This window comes from Gobio gobio (genome assembly GCF_949357685.1).
Source record: "Gobio gobio genome assembly, chromosome: 2".
Lineage (NCBI taxonomy): Eukaryota > Metazoa > Chordata > Actinopteri > Cypriniformes > Gobionidae > Gobio > Gobio gobio.
In genome coordinates, this window is record NC_137098.1 from 54,323,205 (window position 1) to 54,346,323 (window position 23,119).

At 37.2% G+C, this 23,119-nt stretch overlaps 1 protein-coding gene across 1 annotated transcript in view; it reads right to left on the minus strand.

The window, feature by feature from the left end:
* Positions 1-2,411: 2,411 nt before the first annotated feature.
* Positions 2,412-23,119, minus strand: part of lrrk1 (leucine-rich repeat kinase 1) — a 90,938-nt gene continuing 70,230 nt past the window's right edge. The window contains exons 28-34 of the mRNA XM_079810454.1: positions 22,008-22,202; positions 20,529-20,680; positions 16,196-16,313; positions 14,626-14,742; positions 11,372-12,252; positions 7,491-7,592; positions 2,412-3,903 (exon numbers count right to left, since the gene is read on the minus strand). Coding sequence (XP_079666580.1) covers positions 3,726-3,903; positions 7,491-7,592; positions 11,372-12,252; positions 14,626-14,742; positions 16,196-16,313; positions 20,529-20,680; positions 22,008-22,202 — 1,743 coding nt within the window. The 3' untranslated portion in view covers positions 2,412-3,725. The remainder of the gene's footprint in view (positions 3,904-7,490; positions 7,593-11,371; positions 12,253-14,625; positions 14,743-16,195; positions 16,314-20,528; positions 20,681-22,007; positions 22,203-23,119) is intronic.

Sequence of the window (23,119 nt, forward strand, 5' to 3'; positions counted from 1 at the left end):
CACTCGTGCACAATCCTTAGCAGTGGTTTTTCACACCGAAATAGAGAAGCTGGAAAGTTATTAGTTAAGGCCCACTATCCACACAATAACTTGTAATATCTGTTACTGCCATATATGAACATTATTTTGACAAACTCATCTCTGGCCGATAACAGAATACGATCAGGCATAACATTATGACCTAATATTGTGTTGGTCCCCCTTTTGCTGCCAAAACATTGCCCAAAGCATTACAATGCCTTCTTCCCATAGTGCATCCTGGTGCCATGTGTTCCTCAGGTAAGCGACGCACACACACCTGGCCATCCACGTGATGAAAACGTGATTCATCAGACCAGGCCACCTTCTTCCATTGCTCTAAGGTCCAGTTCTGAAGCTCATGTGCCTACGGTTGGCACTTTCGGCAGTGGACAGGGGTCAGCATCTACACCCTGACTGGTCTGCGGCTATGCAGCCCCATACGCAATAAACTGCGATGCACTGTGTATTCTGACACCTTTCTATCAGAACCAGCATTAACTTCTTGAGCAATTTGAGCTTCAGTAGCTCGTCTGTTTGATCGGACCACATGGGCCAGCCTTCGCTCCCCACGTGCATCAATGAGCCTTGGTCACCCATGACCCTGTCGCCGGTTCACCACTGTTCCTTCCTTGGACCACTTTTGATAGATACTGACCACTGCAGACCAAGAACACCCCACAAGAGCTGCAGTTTAGGAGATGCTCTGACCCAGTCGTCTAGCCATCACAAATTGGCCCTTGTCAAACTCGCTCTAATCCTTACACTTGCCCATTTTTCCTGCTTCAAACACATCAACTTTGAGGACAAAATGTTCACTTGCTGCCTAATATATCGCACCCAATCAGTGCTATTCCCTTCACCTCATAATGTTACGCTTGATCGGTGTATATTTATAATGTAAATATAATAAAACCTGTTTCTCACATCAGGCCTGATAATACCTGAAAACGGAGCGATGTTAGGTCGATGCAGGATGAAAGTCACCAGAGTGACGCGGTGTTCTGTCATCGTGCCGTAATTGCAGTTCCTGAAGAATCTCCAGGTGTGTGAGAGTCCCGTCTGTCATCAGGAACATAGTGAGTGAATCTGAATCCAGGAGCTCCGTGTGGACTTGTTCTGCTGCACTTCTGAGGGACACATTTCTAAAAACGTCATCACAAATATACCAACGTCATCACCAGGAATGGTGTCAACACGGTTACAATTATATATAATTTTTTCATAAATCCAACATATTTTTATACGTGTCCTTTACCACTCTAATCTCACATGAATAAGCACATACACACACTGCTAATAAAGTGTGTGAGTCAGATCTTGCCAATGCGAGAATGTGTAATAAATGTGCTTGTTAAGAGCTCAAGGCTGTTTTACTACACGAGTCATTTCCAGTGAAGTTTATGTTGTAATGTAATGCCAGCAGGCAAAAGCAACTGTAACCTCACAATCTGAGGCAGAACTGCAAGCTATAGCGCATTCAAACACTGTCTCGTCTTTGTAAAGGCTTGAAAACATGTTTATCTATACATAATTGTAAAGCAAATGAAATTCATGAAATTATTTTTTTTAAATAAAACATTTTTTTTTTCGGCATCTTTTGTTCCATTAAGAAACTTTAACATTCATGGAACCTTTCCATTCCATAAAAGAGGAAAAGTTTTTTTTAAAGAACTTTTCACTGAAAGGTTCCTTGGTGAACCAAAAATGGTTCTTCTACAGCATCACTGTGTGGTTTTTGGAACCTTTTTAAAGTGCCCTTATGCATTTTCGAATATTACATTAATGCAGTATGTCATAAAGCGGTTTGGGAATGTAAAAGGTCTGCCAGCCTATGGTTTTCATTGGCTTTTCATTGGCTGAGGCCTGGAAGAGTTTGGTTCGTGTTGTCAACATTTTCCAAAGGAAGGACTCGGACTGAAATTGATACAGAAAAAAATGATGCCATTTACTGTTCGTATAACTGAATGTATACAAGTGCTTAGGAAGCCATAGCTGAAATGCAGATATGGTAATGGACATTTCATTTAGACCAATCACAACAGACTGGACCGTCTGACCAATCAAAGCAGAGTAGGCTCATGGAAAGGAGGGGCTTAGAGAGACTGAATCCACAAACTAACTGATTTCAGACTCTTTGAGGAATGAGGTGATGTGCAATGTATATTATGAGAAAATATGTATATTTGATGCTTGTAAAACTATTGTAGGAGACCACAAAAACTAAATAAGGAACCTTTGAAAAACTGTAACGGGGCACCTTAGGAATGTAATGCAAAGCTGTTGCATTACAGTAATAGCAAAACACACACCTATGAACTTCGTATAATTTTAAATGCAAATGTTTGTAGTCTGGGAATCTATTCCTCAGGTCAAAGCAGCACAAAGTCACTTAAATATAAAAGGCTGTTGATTTATTTATCATGTTCTGTTCAGCATATTTACAGTTCAGTAACAACTTTGTACACATGCAGCATGAGATTTAAACATTCTACAATAAATAACATTCATTTTATAGAGATGAAATGCTCAGATATTATTTACAATGACGACATTTCAACATGCTGGTGTTCTCAACAACACGAAACAGATCAAAACCTCTGAGTTACTCATAAATTGGAGATTGCCATCACTCTGGCTGTGTTCGGAAATGCATACTAGCATACTACTTCTGCAGTGTATAGTATGTGTACTATACTGTACAGTGTGGAACACTGCATCCCATAATACATGTTCGACTTGACCTTCCATTTCCAGTGTGACTTTTTAACATCACCTCATCTCATTATTTGATTAGACTGCAAAATGTAATGGAATTTAATAGAAAAAGAGACTGAAAAATGTAAAGCAGACATATTTTCCACTCACTGAATTTAACATGCAAAGCGATGAGGTCATGTGACAAACTCTGCATACTACTGCTCGAAGTACTCGGTATGCTAGTATTCCACTCCGTACATAACCGAGATTCACAGTAAACATCAAACTGTTCCCTATAAAGTGCAACAGCTGGGTTGCGGAGGTAAAAATCCCATTAATTTTCTGCATATGGGAACTGACTTTTAATGCTAACTTAGCTCGTCTACTGTGCGCAACAAGGTTGTTAAATGTGAAAACTTTACGTCTCTTCCGAAACTAAGGTTGCCGAAAAAGTATCCGGACACTGTTGCACTCTATTAAGGCCTCACTGAGTGGGCGGGGTTTCAGAGGTCTGCCAGTTCATTGGTTTTTTTTGCTGGTCACTTCTGAGACAGCACATTCTTCATCCAAAGGCACATCTAGATTGCTGGTTAACTTGAGAAGAAGTTGATCAAGTTTGATAGCCAGCAACATTTCTTTCTTGGCATTTCATTACACACACACACACACGCACCAAGTTCATGAATGCAAGAACCCCCTAGGTTAGAACCTCTTAGTTTAATTCTGATGCATTCTGGGTACATGAATGTAAATGTACTCGTATATCAGTGTGCTCCCCAACACTCAGGGCTGAATGTATATATTGATGCATTTAGTGCATGTAGCATTCAATCTGTTTGTCTTATATAAAGTGTATGTGGTCGAGTCCTGCAGGATTATATTTCCTAAAGCAACAGTCCATATGTATATGTGTGTGTGTGTGTGTCCCGTACCCACGGCACACCTGTATCGGTGTGTGTGCCGTTATTGGCCGCACAGTATGTCGATTCTCCATCCCGTTTACACAGCTACCTCCTTTTCCTCAGACTGCTTTCCAAGCGGCCAAGCTCCTCGTATCCCTGGTAGAAGAGCTCCAGTTCGCGGCCTCCCCAGCTCCGCCAGACAGCCAGGCACCAGTCCATGTTTTCTTTACGGAAGCCGCACACAACGGTGTCCTTTGCGACAAGCGCCGCCTCCGCGAGAGTCCTAAGAGACAGACGGAGAGAAAGACAGACAGAGAGTGAGACCAGAGGCGAACGAGTGCTTTCGTGCAAACGCTGAAAATAAACCAAGCGTGGACTCTTCGCAGAAGTATCAGTGGGTCTGTTCTTGGAACGTCTCATAGAGGAGCAGTTACAGGCCCTGAAAGCGTTGCTTGTTTGATAAATGTGTGTTTACGCAGAGAGCTGACGGGAGTCAGACAGGGACAGAGACTGGGTTATGATAAACATTTCACAACAACGCTAACTTAAATTAAAGTTCTCCCTGAACACCTACAAAACACAGTAATAATGGCGGTTTAGCTGAATGGATGATCTTTTTTAATGCACAGTTTCTTCAGAAAATGTACAAATCTATGTGCGATTATTAAGACTAATTGAATTAGATATGCAACATCAATGTGTTTTATCATTCTGGCTGCTTTTCAATACTGTAATTGATGATTTCCTCGTTTTCTCATTCCTCCGTCCTTCAGCCTGTGGCCTGGAAACCGATCAAATCTCTAATTGAACCGGGAGGAACAAAGAGAAAGGAGGCTTCCAGAGGAGATACACAAGTGCTTCCAATGCCGAAATCTATATAGTCAAAAACACCTGACACAAGCATTCATGCTCATGGTTTACCAGTGCGATTGAAATAAACCATAGATTTGGAAATTAAACATTTTTAAAAAATAAACAAGATTTTAAATATATTGCAATTTTGTAAAACAAATACATTTTTTTATAAATAAAAGAAATGTAAATACAATTGAATTATATAATATAATAATAATATTAATATACATTGCAATTTACATTATTCAACTTCCTTGACTTGATGAAAACAATTCAACAAAAGCATCAGTAAACTATTATTTTAGTTATTATTAAAGTTTATTAATACACATTTGAGTGATTCTGAGAACGTAAAGTTGATGAGAAATAAGTAACAGTGTTCATTCTAATGCCTGATCTGTGATCAGTGATTTCTGAGTTCAGGCTGATTTCTTTGTCTCAAAATTATTTAATACCGTTTATGCATCAGTAAATCAATCCAATGACTAAACGTCACTTCACTTCACATTGTTTCTCTAAGTAGCATGAAAATAATCTATCATTTAAATTGTGATTAAACTACAGAAAGCGATCAAAGAACGCTTCCTTTATAATGGCAGAAGCTGTCCATCACACCACGCGAGTTTATCTGGACACTTGCCAAAACTGCCGTTATAATGAATGACGTTGTTACACTGCACAACGAAGCTCTTATATCGTTATCGTGTTTGCTGTTAGTTGTGGTGAAAGCATTTCGTGAGAGAAATCGTGTTGCGATGACGAGATCACTGCATTCACGCGATCAACACACTGTCAGTCATCTACTCAATGCTCATCACTGCAACCTTTCATGTGATGGGAAAAGATCTAAATATAATGCAATAATCAACACTTTTCACAATTCGTTAATCTCGACAGCTGTAATAGTAAAAAAACAGACCCACTTTATATTAGGTGGCCTTAACTACTATATACTAACATTTTAATTAATCATTTGATACAATGCACTTATTGTGTACATACATGTTTTTACATTGTACTTACATTAAAAAAAAATACCTGCATGTAATTACGTCTGTAATTAAGTTCTGTAGTTACATTTGTATTTACACAGTTGACACTTCCCTTACACCTAACCCTACCCTTAAACTTACCCATACCACCACACCTGTCCCTAACCCTACCCGTATCCCACCTCAATATCAGCAAAGGTGTTTTGCAATACAATTTGAACACAGTAAGTACATTGAACTTATTTTGTGATGTAAGTACATAGTACTTAAGGCCACCTAATATAAAGTGGGGCCAAAAAAACATAGTAAAAGTATTCGAGAGGGTTCTACATGTAATACCTATTTCATATGCAAAGATGTCAGCCAATCACAGCAGTGGGTGTTTACACTCACAGCAGACACGCCCCTTCAAAAAGAGCGTTTAAGCCAGAGCGCTAAAATCAGGATAGATAATTACCTTTTATTTCTAAATTATGAGATTTTATGATATAAAAATCTTACTAACAATATAAGTGCACCACAGGAAACATTCAAAAATGATTAAAAATCCACTTCATGACCCCTTTAAAAACAGCAGCTTTGAATAGGGGTTGAATAATTATGACATTGCTGTATTACAAAAAGAATCCTGTAAATCAAAAGCATTACATTATATATTGACATTATCACTTTTAATTTGCCTATAAACTGTTATAGATACAATATAAAAAAAAACTCTGTATCTTTAGAAAAGCCTACATTTATAAATTATTACAGTCTCTGGGGTGTTGAATAATTTTAATTGCAACTGTATATATTAATATTAAAATTAAAATAAATAAACCACATTATTATAAAAAAAATTGTGATATTTTTGTTTGACACAAAATATAAAGCAATATTAAAAATTAAATGAATCTTATTTAAAGAAATAAAAAATATTTTAGGCTATTGGCTATAGCTAGTTTAATGATACAATTAAAATAAATAAACACACCTATAATATTTATAAATAAATAAATAAAAGATTACACTAGTGACATGTTTGTTTGATACAATTAAATATTATTATTATTAAACATTAAAATAATAATAATATAAAAAAGCTATATTAAAAACTTTAAATATATATATACAAATCTGTATTTCACATACAGTGCTTAATTAAAATCCACCTGATGTTGCTTCGCAATGATGCTTCAGAAATATTTTATTCAACAAATATATTTCTTTGCTTCTATTCCTTCATCCTTGCATCCTAAGACGGAGAAGCTGTAGGATGCAAAATAGAATGAGGAAACGAGGGTGCACAACTAAGGAACAAAAAGCAGCCACTGCTTTCACTTCAGTGTGGTAAAATTACTGTAACACGCAGACTCTTGTGGCTTATTCTTTCATTAACATGATATCTGCCACAAGGACATCCAGGCAGACAAAACACACAAGAAATATATATGTTTTGAGGGATCAGCACAATTCATTTGACGTGTGTGTGTGTGTGTTCGTGTTCGTAAAGGATTTATATGAGGGTTTTGTCAGCAGTCTAAATGAGGTTGCACGCCCACACTTATGTTTGGTTACGTGAAGCCGCTGGGCTCTAATGGGATGTGTCTGCTGTGATGCAGGTGTTTGTGTGTACAAGAAATTGAACTGGTTTATGAAGAACTAAACTACAACTGCTAACTGTAGCCATCTCTCGTTTCAAACACAGGAACATTTCTTGAACATTTTAGTTTAATCAGTTATTCTACCGTATTTTGAGGCAAATGCTTGCAGCTTTAAATATTTAAAAAAAATAAGATTAGATTCACTTTCATCTAACCAGAAAGACTGTTTTGAAAGTTTTCCCCTCAAAAACCAATGCAGAAAATGCGAAAGACATCTGCAAAATCTGTCTGGGCTTGTTTATGGGCAGCAGAGCGCCACATCCATCACTGATTTTCATTTGCTACAGGCAATCGGTGTCATGAACAGTGTGGAATTGTATATGTGGACACTGATTATTTGTGTGCATGTTTGCGTGTGACTGGCTGTTGACATGTACCCGTACTCTTGCACCCCAGGTGGCGTCAACACGGCTATCACACGACCCCTGAGCGACCCCGCCTGCTCTTGGACCTCAATAACCATGATGTCTCCTCCACGCCTGCAAACACACATAAAACATGTGAAGTGAGTAGAGCATTGATGCCACCACTGTCACGTTATACTTCACTATCACAGATTAAGCACAGCATTTATTTAAATACTCTCCTCTCTCAAAAAAAAAAAAACCCCGCAAAAATAACTCTGTCCACGCCTTTTCAGAGTAATTTTTTTCGTCTTCAGTAAATCCTGACAGTATTTTTTTAACGCCAAAAGAGGGTTTGTGCTGGCGCAAACTATTAGTAAATCTCGCCCTAAAAGTCAATTTTGGTGAAAATTCATAAGTTAATACCATTGCGGAGTATTTTCTCTTGAAAGCTGCAGTGAAAAAAGACTTCAAAATCAAAGGTTTGAAATCTCGGGTGTATCTGACGTCACAAACTACCTTGGTAACCAATCACGTCACGTCAATGTGCAGGCGGGCTTTAGCATATAATTAACAGTGAAGCAGGGGAGTCTCAAGAGAAGCCAGGTTATCCCGGTATATTTTTCTGTTGATATGAAAAAAAAATCAGGAAATTTAGCAATATAGTGGGTGAATGACAAATATTATGGTGTTATGATGAACTATATGCCTTAGGATTGTAGGATGCTGATTTTTAGAAGGCAGACTGAGATGGCGAACGGAAATATGGGTTGTGTAACATTAGCAACACATTAGTAGTCAAGCAAAAAGATAATCATATTAATTAACGTAATGTGTCCGATGTTGTAGAGAGCGATACATAAAACACATTACCATTCTTATCATTCGACTTGTATACGAGTTGACCGAGTGGGTCTCTGCGCTGGTGTGAGTGAGTGGAGGCGGGGCTAATTTGCATTCATAACCGCGGATACTCAATGAAGCAAGGGTGTAGAGTTACATTTGAGCTATTTTAAGGCATGAATAAAAAAAATTCACAGGAAAAAGTGTCATTTTGGTGATCATAGATGAGTTTTAAGGGATTAAATGATTGACTACAGGGGGACTTTAATTCTTGAAATAGACTTTTCCAGTCATTTGTGATTCCTGGATAAGGATTTTTAACTTACAAAGCAATTTGACACACACATATTTTTTTTTTGGCAGGTTGTTCAATTTGCTTAAGTAAAATGAGCTAATGCAACAATTCTTGATCACTTAATTTTATTGCATTCAATCAACTTACATTTGCAAAACAGACATCTACTTAATTTCAAAAAGGATGAACATAAATCATTTTTGTTGGCATTAACCAAAACTGTGAAAGGTAATTTGTAGTCCCTTTTATAATAATGAATGCCAAATAATACTATCTGACGATTTAGTATTTTATTTTTAAAATAAATGAACACATTGTACAGTGATATTCACTATGATACAATAGTGAACTCTCATGCTTATAAAAGAGCTCTAACCTAGTTTATAAGTAGCAGGAAGCTCCTTTTATAAATCAATGTCCTCATCGGGTGCCTCGGTTTCCTTTCAGCACAACATAAGGCACCTGTGTGACCTGATTACACGGTGGTGACCAAATCAAATTATTAACCACTGAAATTATAATGCATTTGATAATAATGAATAAAACATATACATTTTAATGTGCCCTTCTGAAACAACACTTCATTCTGCCCTTGATCTTGTGCTTAAGCTCTCTTTAACCAAATGTTTAATTGATGAATAACTCCAGCAGGACACGTTTATCAGAACAACATTTATCATAGTCTGAAACCAGAGGACAGTGATCGACCAATCAAAGACCTAATTCTACACGTACAACTGCTATCACGTTGTTTTATGACCAAACTAAGCCCTAAGATAAGGTGATTGGCTCAAAACAACCTGCCTCAGCTGAGAAACTGCTATTGAGATAAACGGGACTGCTAATGCTAACACAAACATTACCCCAAAAATTCAGATATGATCCAAACTGATCCAAGAGCAACAAAGGATGATCCAAGACCAAGAGCATGTTCAACCTCTGTAAAACAGGTTAGGCCTTAAGTATGTCTATAATGCCTCTGCGTTTTAAAGTCAGCATGAAATATCAAATACATGTGACTGATTTTACTACTGTACTGTGAAGCAAGTGAAACAGCTATTGAACAGCAAAATATTAAGAGGTGTATCTACTCCAGTTGCATTTGTATTTGCACAAATGTACAACAATTTGGGGTAAGTATCATTAGAAAAAAAAATTATATATATATATTTTTTATTTAGCAAATACGCATGAACTAATATAAACAGATACAACAACTGATTTTAAGAATGAATGAAGGTAACGTGACCAGTGTTGGGAATAACGGCGTTATAGATTAACGGCGTTACTAACGGAATTACTTTTTTCAGTAACGAGTAATCAAACGAATTACTGTTTCTTCCGTTACAACGCCGTTAGCGTTACTGAGGAAAAGAAATGCGGCGTTACTATAATTGAGCTCATTGAAGCGGTTTTCATCCGAACAGGCTCTCTGTCAGTCGGACCTGCAGCGCGCGTGCATGTGTGTGTGTGTGTGTGTGTGCGCGCGTGCACCGGCCATGCGTGTTGGGGGGTGGGTTGGGTGGTACACATAACTGATGATGATTGGTGGGTGGGACACAAGGTTGAGGTTGATAAGTTGAGTTCACACACACACACACACACACCTATGACGCACACGCATATGCACAGTCAGCGATGGCAGTCCAACGACTTCAATGGTAGCTTTCGCAAACTGAAAGTATAAACGCTACTTTTCCCTCGTTGAGGTGAAAGGTAAGAATGTTTATGTAACGTGCAGCTTATGCCCAGGAAGAAAGAGTCTATCCACGTCGGTGGCAAGTAATTCTATTTCTAATCTAATGAAGCCTCACGTCATCACAGCCACAACATTAGTGGCTAAAAACCCAGGTGATAACGTGAGCTCCACTACCAGAGGAGTAGTAAAGAAGTACTGATACTATTTACACAATATTTACACTATATAGTAGGTCTACTGATAATATTTACACAATATTTACACTATAGTAGGTCTACTGATAATATTTACACAATATGTACACTATAGTAGGTCTACTGATAATATTTACAATAATATATTGAATTTGATAGGTGTCTCACATTGTCCCACAGCAACATTACAATAGTGTACATTAATGTACAATGTTTTATAATAATAATTTATTCTATTTAGTGTCCAATTCAATCATTTAACATATTTAATATTGGGGGCATCCAAGTTAATTGATATATTTGAACATTTGAAGAAAATAAAAAGTTACACATTAGTTACTTTCCCTGGTAATTAGTTACTTTTATAATGATGTAACTCAGTTACTATTTGTAAGAAGTAACTAGTAACTATAACTAATTACTTTTTTAAAGTAACGTGCCCAACACTGAACGTGACACTAAAGAGGGGAGTAATGATGCAGAAAATTCAGCTTTGCATCCCATTACATTTGAAAATATGGTCAAGTAGAAAACATTTATTTTAAATTGTAATATATTTCAAAATTATCTGTATTTTTTTAAATTAAATAAAACAGTCTTGGTAAGCATAAGAGACTTCTGACTCATACTGACCCCAAACTTTAAAACAGAAAAAACAAATTTATTTGGAATATAAATCTTTTGTAACATTATAAATGTCTTTACTGACACTTGATCAAATGAATGTATCCCTGGTGAATAAAAGTATTGATTTATTTAATATTTAATTTTCAAAAGTCTGGCCTTGTGGCATGACGGCATCAAAACACACAAATAAATGATTTTTAAATTCTATTAATCAAAATGAAAATCTGTAACCGTTATGATGAATTGTTAGCCATACCTGGGAACCCAGATGGTGCTGTTGACAGGAATGATGTTTAAGGCCTTCAGCTGCAGTGGTGTGTAGCTTTGATCCGCTAGTTCTGGATCTGTTGCGCTCCTGGATGGAACTGAATCTGGTGAAACGGCAACGGAAAAAGGCATACTGCTGGAGCTCGTCAAAGAGCTGAGGGGTTCCGAACTAGAGCGCTCGATGTGAGGAAGACCCGACGAGCCAACCTGCTCCAAATCCCCAATCTGACCCAGCTGCTCCGAGCTGAACCCGGAAGAAGTCATGGAGCAGTAATCCAGCGAGTCCTGCTGGCACAAGATCTGCGTTCCTGCGTCCTCGCTGTGCGTAACCGTTATCTTCACTAGATCCAGGTTAAGCGGAAGAGACTCTTCATCTACGTCAGGGCTCATGGGCGTCACGATCCCCGCCTGCCTTTCCACAGGGAAAACGTCACGCAGTGGATTCGCGTCGCTGCAGTTGTATGTGGCGCAGATCTGATAGCTTGCGGCATGATACATCAGGAGCATGTTGGTGTGACTGTCCAGACACCAGACGGCCTCGTCGCCCCAGCAGCTGGCGGACGACGCCATGGACACCACGCAGGACGGTGGAAGATATGGGTCGAGGCGGCGGATGGGTTGAAGTGTGAGACTGTCGATGACGAGCACACCAGGACCATTGGTGTACCACACCTCTGATCCGGTGCTCACAGGCACGATGCTTCGCACGGGGTACGGCCGCTGCCGAGGGTCCAAGTCGTCCATACTCAGCAGATGCTTGTTGATCGTGTGTGAGCAGATGTAGGTCTCTCCCTCCACAGGCATGTCGTCTACCAGAGAATAAACCGCTATGAGACCATCAGACATACCTGCAAACACCTGAGGGAGAGACTGAACAAGAGACATAATGAAAATGTTAATGTATTTTGTCTTGCTGGAATAGATCTGCTACGCTGCTGCTGAATTGCTGCTGCTGTTGAATATTTATGTTGTTGTAGATTGCTGCTGCTGCTGCCAATACATACACTACACACTGCTGTGAGTATGTTAGACATACTGCTGCTGCACAAATAGCATATATCAATTATCCCATAGCAGATCTATACAGGTGGAGCTGGGGAAGGTGGAGGGTTTTAGACAAACTCTGAAAGTGCGCTGAAAACTGCTATAGAGAAAATAGAGCAAACTGCTATAGAGCTCACTGGCTGCAGATGCAGCATGGACCGATCAGCTGTGCCAAGTAGTTAACGTTGTGAAGAGATTATCAGTTTTTCACTTCACCTGTCATAATGTTATGCCTGATCCGTATATTAAGACTTGTTTTTAGACCTTTTTATATCTTAATTACAAGTGTATTTAGTTATTTTTGTCTTATTGCACTGGCAAATTATTTAACTTACAATATAATAATAAGTAAAATTATGAAACATAAAACTTAAAAGAAGTAGTTAACCCTGTCAGTCAAAAACTTTTTTTTGTTGTTGTAGAGATTACTTTTCCGTCACATCGAGATCACATGGTGTCAAAAATAAAAATCCACATATGTGGAAATTCCGTTTGATGCCCCATGAGCTTGAAATGCTGCATATTTTAACACAAGATTTCTGAGAGCGTCAGTTCCATACTGATAACTAATGTATATGTGGATGAACCCAACTCAGTTGAAATGATCCTTTCAGTCTGATTCAAATCATCTAGCTTTTTGTCCCACACATTTTCCCTTTAGCAATATAACTCGAGCAATATCAGAAGTCTGCACACACACACACATGTGCAGCTTAAAAAGTATAAAGTTAGACATTCTGCAATTCCATTTGGTGTCACTAGTTATACAGAAATCACACACTTCATCTGTAAGAACATTTGTTTAATATTTTAAATATACCATGAGACAAGTCAAAAACATGTCATGATGACATACAAATATACCAAGCAACAAAAAACATGACAGTGCTATTTTTTAAATAGCTTAGCTGCAAAAATCCCTATTTCTTAAGTACTTTTGTCTGATTTTCCTACAAGTCATTGAAACAAGAGCTACTTGGAAATCAACAATGGCTTAGATATTAGGATTTGCTTTAAAATCTTTCTTAATACGAGTGTTTTTTGTCTTACTGCACTGGGAGATTTAGGTATAAACAAATTTAAAGTAAAAAGACTACACAAAGAACACACATTGACGATTTGTTCTGTGAAAACAAATCTTAAAATTGAATACATTGTTGCTTCTCAAGTGAATATAACTTGCTTTAAAGACTTTTTAAATGTTTTTGCTGAAAAAAGTCACAAATATTAGTCACTTTATTTATACTTTTAAATATATTTATATATAATACTTTTCAATACTATATTTTAAAAGATAAAATATCTTGTTTTGAAGATTTTTATAAAAATCTTTTGCTAGAAAACAAGTCTAAATACTAATTAAAGACTCATTAAGAAGTCATTTTAGAAGGATTTTTTGTAGATTGTGTATGAGAGTTAATGCGCCTATGAATGCATCATCTATTTAATTCTGTTGTGATCTGTCATGCTGCTTTTAACTTCTAAATGACCTGGATATCTGAGAATCTTCGCAAACACACAGTCATACTTAAACCAAACAACATCCTGTCAAACAATACAGAATTCTCTGCATATTTAATCTGCCTTCACATGCATTTTTGTCCAAGTGCCATATCGAAAAGTGTTTCCTCCCTAAAAGCGCCTTGACAGCCCCAAACCAGCTGCGCGTTCTTTCCCCAATCTCAACAACTGCTTTTGACATTCAATTTGTCAGTGACCTGCACCGAACGAATGGTGGGAACTGAGGGCACTTCAAAAAGAGTGAGGCTCATATAAGAGAGTGCTTGGAGAAGCGACGAGGACTGAATATGTCATTTGGACGTCTGCTAAAGAGCGGGAGAGTGGGAACACCTGGACGCCAGCTACTTCAAACGCGGCAGAAAAACCTGCCCACTTACCCAAGATCAAGCCTGATGTGGGGAAAAAAAAGACAATTCAAACTAGCCTAAGGTGATTTGCTGGTCTTACCCCACCGACAATTTGGTCTGATTTGCTGGTTTTAGAGGGATTTTGGGCACTTGTTAGTTAGTCAGGCTGTGTTTAACAATTCATATGAGAAAAAATATATATATTCAAATTAATATTATATAAAAAAACATTATATATTAAAGTGACGCCAAAAAAAAAAAAATAATGCATGTATGCATACTGTACATTGTATGTAAAAAAATGACAATGACTGCAAGTTGGGGCACTGACCTCTTTCCTGGCGGGCAGTAAAAAGAGACAGGTTACCACAGCCGGACAGGAGAGCCGTTTCTGCGGGTGACTCAAGGGACACATCTCTTTCAGGCTGTAGATAAAGACTTCCTGTTCCTGAAGAAACATCAACAAGGTATCAAGATAACCATCTCCATTCATTTGCTGTGCTCACTTACATATAGGGTTGGAAATCGAGAAATGCTACTAATTCAGAACTGTTTCTTGTTTTCTTTTTTTTTCTTCTTTTTTTTCTTTTTTTTTTACAAAATACTGGGACCAAATTAAATTCATGATGTTTGGGTTCACTGGTGGTTATGGATCAACAGTCTTCCACCAAATAAAACCACAGAAATCCTCTGTACATACTGCCATTGTGCTACATTACAATGTGTCTTTTTCCCATGTGTCTTTTCTTGGTATACTGTGTGCTATTTCAAATGGTTTCTGAGTAAAGATGGTGGTCGCAGTGTAAAGTGTAATTCCTTTAGACCTTTTCTGTTTTTCCCATAATCCAATTACTCTTCAGGGACTAAAATTGGTAATTTAAATCAGAATAAGAATCCAAATTAAATTCATGACAATTCCCATTCCTATTTACAAAGTGCATGCATGCTATATCTTGAGAAAAACTAGTCACTTATTAGGTGAAGTAGAACAAAATGAACCAAATGAAACAACTTAAACCAAAATTGACAAAATTTTAAAGCTCAATGTTTCGATGTTGAAATACTTTAACACTGTCATTTTGGCTCTATCAGATGTTTCAAATACACTACAGTTCAAAAGTTTGGGGTCCGTACATGTTTTTATGTTTTTGAAAGAAGTCTCTTATTCTCACCAAGGCAACATTTGTTTAGAGATACAGTAAATTCAGTAATAATGTGAAATATTATTACAATTTAAAATAACTATCGTCTGTTTAAATATATTTAAATATGTAATTTATCCCTGATTTTTCACATGATCCTTCAGAAGGTTCTAATATGCTGATTTACTGCTCAAGAAACATCTCTTCTTATACTAATTATTTTAATTGTTGAAATCAGTTGTAATGCTTAATATTTATGTGGAATTTTTTTTTCCAGGATTGTTTGATAAATAGAAGTTCAACAGAACAGCATTTATTTTAAATAGAAATCTTTTGTAACATTACAAATGTCTTCACTGTCATTAACTAATGTGAATTCTATCTTACATCTTTTTGTACGGTATAGTCTTCAGGTGATGAAACCTAATTAAACACATCTCTTAAAATGCTTTCTGAATAAAATCTTAGCCAACAGGCATTAAAAACAAGGCAGTGTCAACTAATAGTGTAGTTTGGGGCAGAGGAATCTATTTAGGAAACCTGTTTGAAAACGGTCATTGCATTGCTATCCTGCTAGTGGTGAAGAAATCACAAACAAAACTTGAGCAATAAACATAACGTTACAACACATCTCCTTCACTGTGAGAACCTGAGGGCAAGTGTATATCCATTAGTGTTGTTGCCTTGGTAACATTCCTACACTGTTGAACAGAATGCAGCGACTGACAGCGAGCCGCGCCATGTTTCCCAGAGGCTCACCTCAGTGGCGGTCCACAGGGTGTTCTCCATCTTTATTTGGCAGCTCAGACGTGTTCCTGGGCATGGCATCCGTTTTACCTCCACCTGCCCCTTGGCCAAGTTTACAACGGTGTAGTTCCTGTAAGATGCGCACACACACAAAGAAACATAGATGTGGGAGACAGCAGGTATGAAATCCACTGTGAAGAAAATTCAAGTGGTGCTTTTCTTGAGAAAAAATATGATAGGAACGGGGTTACTACTGTTAACTATTAAACATATTTTTGAAAGTTGAAATTAAATGAAATATAAATATTAGATGAAAGTTTTAGTTTGAACTATTTTAGTACTTGAATTTCAACTAAACGAAAATTAAAAATGTTTTCTTGGCAATTAACTGAAATAAGTACTTAATGGAAAAAATAAAACTGAACTAAAACGGAAATAAAAATTAATTAAACCTAAATAGTAACATTAAACAACTAATCAAACAACTAATAAAAACGACAACGGCACATAAAAAAAAGGAAAAAAGGTAACAATATATAAAAATAAAAGTTCATTCAAAATATTAATAAAAACAAAACCCGTACATAATACACTTTCTTCGATGTTACTATGCAGTTGTTATATTTTGAATAAGATTGTATTTTATATTTTCTGTTTTCACTTTAATTTTAGGTATGTTTTAATAATAATAATAATAAATAAAATACTGTAATTTTTTTAAAATATATTTTTTCAGTTGATGTTTAATTTGTTTCAAATAAAGACTTTTTTTCTTTATAGTTTTAGTTTACGATAATGACCCTGGTTAGGGTTGGTTGACAGGCGATTACTTACTGGCTCAATTCAAAAGAGTCTATACCCACAATTCTCTGTGTTTCTCATTTATATTCACATTTCCGAGACTTTGTTTAAATTTCATTAAGGCCTGGAAATATTAATTTAAAAATTCCTTGATATTTCACACAGCAATAATGATGTTTGACGCCACTTATAAACATAACTCAAGTCCTGGCTGCTTTGTTCTGAGTAGTTCTTTTTTACGGACATCCTGTAGTATGTTGTACAAATCCAAAAGGATTTTAATGCACTGTTTGATTTATGAACGGTCTTTAATCTGAACATTTATTATACATTATACTGTTATGCGGGTGCACAGCTTTCAGCAGCATGGGGTGGTTTGTAGGTTTAGATATTTTGTTAATTCATTTGCGCAACATTGATTCATTACTTGATCAGCCGAGTCATTTATCTGACTGTGCACTGTGACAGGACCCAAATGATTCAATCCATCTCAACGCACGCTATAATTTAACTACGGTCGCTTCTGATCCAAATACCCTAGCAAGTTGTTTATTGTGATTTCTGTTTTTCCTTTTTGCTTATGAAGCCGCAATAATCTAATAGGCACTGTCAAACTTGGACAAATAAAGGCTGTGGTGATAAAGTGATTCGGGCCAAGCTCACGCTAATGCACTTAAAATATAATTTACAGGATATTGCTGGTATCAAATGATCAAGGGGGCCATTAGATCTCAAATCCCACATGGAGATTTTACTGCCTAGTTTGTGCCAATTATTTTATGTCTTGTTTTCTTCCCTGCTGAAAAGAAAATACATTAAACCAGCCTAAACTGCTTTGCTGGTTTTAACTGGTCTCCCAGCCTGGTCAGATTGCCTTTTTACCCGTTTTTAGAGGGTTTCTCTTCTAAACACCAGCTTGGCCAGGATAGACCAACTTAAACCATTTAAGACCAGAACAACTACTTGGGTAGGTGTCCCAGTCTGGCCTTTTAGCCGGTTTTAGGGCAGTTTTTTGCACTTTTGGTCAAACTGGGAGACCATCTAGCTGGCCATCTTGGCCAAGATGAGAGACCATCTTAAACCAGCTCAGCAGGGTTTCCACTCTTTTTATCACTATAATTTCCATTAGATTAGAGGATTATTGTTCTCTACATAAACAGTTACAAAGATCACTTTCTACTCAATGAAATATTACAGAGCAAAACTAGACAAAAGTCTGGGGTTGTTTTTGAAAAAAAATCTATTATACTCACCAAGCCTAAATGTATTGGTTTTTTGTGGGAATCATGTTTTGTCGATTTGTTGAATTCTGATTAATAGGAACAAATATTTTTTTTATTTAAATATAAATATTTTAATGTCACCGATTTATTTTTAATCAACTTTTGAACTGTATTGTATATAATGAATAATACATTATATAATTATATTTAAAAATTTACTTGGTAATCACAATTTTAAAATTCCCTGATATTGTTTCTAGCCGTTTTTTTAAATGTCTCAAAGCAAACTGTCTGTATTTGTAAGCACTCACACCCATGTTTAGAGTAGGGCACTAGGTAGGAGTCATGGCCTAATATGATGATTAACGTAAGACAAAGCCTTCATTGTTCTGCCGCGATTACGTATTAAAGGAACCTCCAAATGGCTGCTCCATTTGGCATGACGACGGGCAAAGCTGGTAATTGCAAACACCTGTGCTGCAAGATAAAAGTGAAGCATTTCATCGTGGTGTCTCGCTGTCTTGAGTGCTTACAAACAAAGCGACCAATGATCAGATGAGGCCGACTGTAGATCTCAGGGCATTTATCAGCCCTTTTGGGCCGTCATGCATAATAATAAGGTCTTCTATATATATACACACATATATATATATATATATATATATATATATATATATATATATATATATGTTCTCACGAATATTAAAATTAGTCATTTTGTGAAAGGAGGCTTGAGAGCATCAAGGGAAGCTGGAAAAATGAGATCCCTGAATGATTTTAATGAGGGTGTTTATATGAGTGAGCAAGAGGTCTGAAGGGGAGCAATTGGCGGTAAATAGAAAAACGGGAAAGAGTTTAAATGAGGGAAATGGAGAGAAAGGGTTGATTATGGGCTGGTATGGGGCTTGTTATATTCAACTATTTTATTAATCTGACTGTACTGACTGTGTGAGAACTGAACTGAGCTGGACGATGACAATTATTTTACAGAACTGCTTTATAGATGAAATGAGCTAATTTAATAATTGATGATCTTTACAACGGAACTGAACAACAGCCGAAATGCATCATTTTCCTGTTATCACGGTAAAGCTGCTTTGAAACTATCTTTATTGTATAAAGCGCTATATAAAGGTGATTTGACTACCAGCAAACGAGGGCTATTTCTGTAAAGTGCAAACCTGGTCTTTGAGATTTAATTTTCTTTGGCCTTTCGGCCTCATTACTAAAAAGACTCCAAAACCTAGTCAGCTGCATCTGTAGCCAGCATTTTAATGCGTCATAGGTGCACTAATGGAACAAAAGCTGTTCCAAAACCTTCTCGTTTTGGCTAAATTCCAAGGAGCATCCTTCATGGAGAAGGTAATCCCATGATACAATGTGATGAACTGTATTTAAGATAGTAATAATAAGTAGTGTTGTTATTATCTGAAACTAAAACTTACAACAAAAAAAAATTCATTCATTGAAATAGTATAATAGAAAAGTAATTTGCGAACTATAATAAAATAAGTTTAAGTACTAAAATTACTAAACCTAAATGCAAAATAAAAATAAATCAATAAAAGTTAAATAGACACATCAAAAACGAATAAAAATGACAAAAGCAGATACATTTTCTAAAGATAAAATTAAAATTGAAAACTGAAAATATAACAACAAAATCTCAATCAAAATATTAATATTCTAGGCCCTCAAAGCTCTTTGCATAGAAGGGAGGAATCTCCTCACCCACCACCAATGTGCAGCATCCACCTGGATGATGTGACGGCAGCCATATTGCGCCAGAACACTCACCACACACCAGCTGATTGGTGGAGAGGAGACAGAGTGATGAAGTGTTGAAGCCAATTGTATATGGGGATGATTAGGAGGCCATGATGGAGAGGGGCCAATGGGAAAATTTGGCCAGGATGCTGGGGTTACACCCCTACTCTTTATCTAAGGACATCCTGGGATTTTTAATGACCACAGAGAGTCAGGACCTCGGTTTAACGTCTCATCCGAAGTATTAAGCCATTAGTTTAACAGCGTGTTAACACAGAGCTTTTTTAAAATGAACTGAAACTTCCTATTTAGAGCATGCCAAATCTGCACTCTAGGACCGTCTATTTCAGTTAGGATGCTGCCTTAGAAGACAGCTTTGTAGGAAGTAGGCAGGATGTCAGCTTACCAGATTTTTAAACAGAGCCACAAAAGCTAAAATTGCAAACACATCACAGACGCACAAACCTTCATTATACCAGCACAAATCCGACACGAAATGCCACATGAACATGCAAGAAATGCATGTTTTCATGCTGCTATTCACAAGAACGCACCTGTCGTCTTTGTCTCCATCCCAGAATACAGCGTTGTGGCCCTGCATCGGTGATAAGAAGAGCTCACTGTGTTCCTGGCAGGACAGCAGGTACCTGAGACAAGCAAAACTGGGATCCTGCATGTGTCTCATGAGAGGAGCGGCCAGGGGACGCTAAAGCCACAAGGACAGGACATTATTAGATACATGCTTTACTTCGCAACATCTGCAGGTTAAAATGTGCCTACATGACTATTTTTGTCTCAGGTTTATGTTAATTTTATAAGCACTAAGGCAGTAACCATTATGACATACTGTACATTATCGTTCAAAAGTTTGGTGTTAGTAAAAATAAGTATTTTGTGCTCCCTAAAGCTGCGTTTATTTGATCCAAAAGACAGCAAAACAATAATATTGAGAAATATTATTACAAGTTAAAATAACTGTTTTCTATTTGAATATATTTTAAAATGTAATTTATTCCTGTGATGCAAAGCTAAATTTTCAGCATGATTACTCCAGTCTCTTTAATATCATATGATCCTTCAGAAATCATTCTAATACTGATTTGCTGCTCAAGAAACATTTATTCTTGGAAACCCATATGGAGCCCCGCACATGACATGCAGGAAAACAAATATGTATATCACAGGTGTGAATTAACAATTAGTTCCCACAACTTACTAATATGTCAGCACGTTTTACTAATTTGTTCCCTCTTTTTAAGTAAATCATGAGCACGATATAATAATTTGTTCCCTCGATTTACTAAATTGTGGTCAATTTCTACAAATTCCTTCCCTTGTTTTAGGGTAATTAAAATGATTAATTCAAATTCCATTTGAAACACATTTGATTTCTCTGTTCAACCATATTATGGGGCATTCACATTGACAGCCATTTGTTGTAACAAAGCAACCTGGAAGATGTTAACTCCCAATGAGCAATGGTGACAAGGTTGAGCTTAATTGAGTTGAACTTATTCTGAACTATCTGAAACGAGTCATCAGTAATTCCAGTCTTTCTTCCTGCTGGAACCTACACATTTGCATAAAGCCAGCCTATGGTTTTCATTGGGTGCCCTCGAACAATAGTTGAAGCTGAGATCTGGAAGAGTTTGGTTTGTGTTATCAAAACATTGAGAAGATGCCGTTTTCTGTGAAAGCAAATCCACTATGTGCGTGCACTACCAAAGGATAGGGACTCTGGCTCAAATTGATACGGTAAAAAACAACGTTTTATTTCCTATACGCGCCGTAAGCTGTAGACCAATCACAATCTGAGCCACCTGACCAATCACAGCAGAATAGGCTCAAGGAAAGGAGGGGTTTAGGGAGACTGAATCCTTTCAGACCATTTCAGACACTGTGAGAAAAGAGCTAATGCTGCAATGTATATTAAGAGACCTTGAATGCATGTAAACCTAGTGTAGGACACCTCCAAAAGAAAACGAGGAACCTTTAAAATAGCATTTAAAGAAAAGACAAGAGCCATGCTGTACCTTCTCTGGTTTAGTGTCCCAGCACTCCTGCATCAACACCTGCAGACAGTGAAATTGCACCTCCTCTAGGGCGCCCAGCGCTGGTCTGAGTCCTTTAGATAGTTTCTTAGCGATCTGTAGTTGGTGTTGACCCATGCATGGTCTGCGACCGGTCAAGAGCTCATACAGAACCATGCCGTACGAGAACATATCCACCTGAAGCACAGATGACAACAGTCATTTAAAAGCAATCCACAGTAATGTTGTTAAACGGTCTCAGATGGCCCATGGTCCATTTACCGCCAATTTGCTCCATGCAATTCCCATTTTGCAGGGCAAGTTCAAGTAAACTAGATCGCCACAAGCTGAACTCCATATTTCACTTTACTTTCTGGCTGTGAAATAATCTGATAAATGAAAACAATAATAAACACCAGGGCTCGCTCCTGTCCCGTACATTTTTCTGTAAACAAGACTTCATATATTTTGTTTTTCAAGTAAATGTATCTTGATTTAAGAACGTTTCGATTTTTGTACTGGAAAACAAGACAAAAATACTGAGTAAGAAAATCATTTTTTGCAGACTCCTGCCCAGTGGTAGAATGCTCGACTAGCAGAGAGGAGTGATGGAAAAGAAAAAGATGAGCTAACAAAAAGGGAAGAATGAAGTCATCATTACTGACACAGCAGCATTTGCGTCATGCACTCCTGTGGTTGATTCGACAGAAGCTCCGGAGACAGTGACATATTTTTATAAAAAGTCTTTCTAGGTCAGTTCTATAAATGGACATGAGCTTTGACGAGAGCCGTGTCAATCCTGGACCTTATTTTTAGAGCGCTCCGCTTTGCCAACACAAAGGAAAAAAGGCATGCTTCCACATTTCGCTTCAGTTACGGGAGCCTGAAATGACATCACAGAGCAGGCATGTGAAAGAGCAGGAAATAGTTTGTAGTTGACACACACATACACACAAGCGGCGGATCTACAGAGACTCTATTCTCTCAATCTATCAATAATCTCACGTTGAAAGGCTATTACGGTAATGATTTGATAACCAATTACATTAATCACGGTTCAATTAAAATGCCTCTTAGGAGACTTTATTCTAAAGATCTCACAATCACAGAGACAG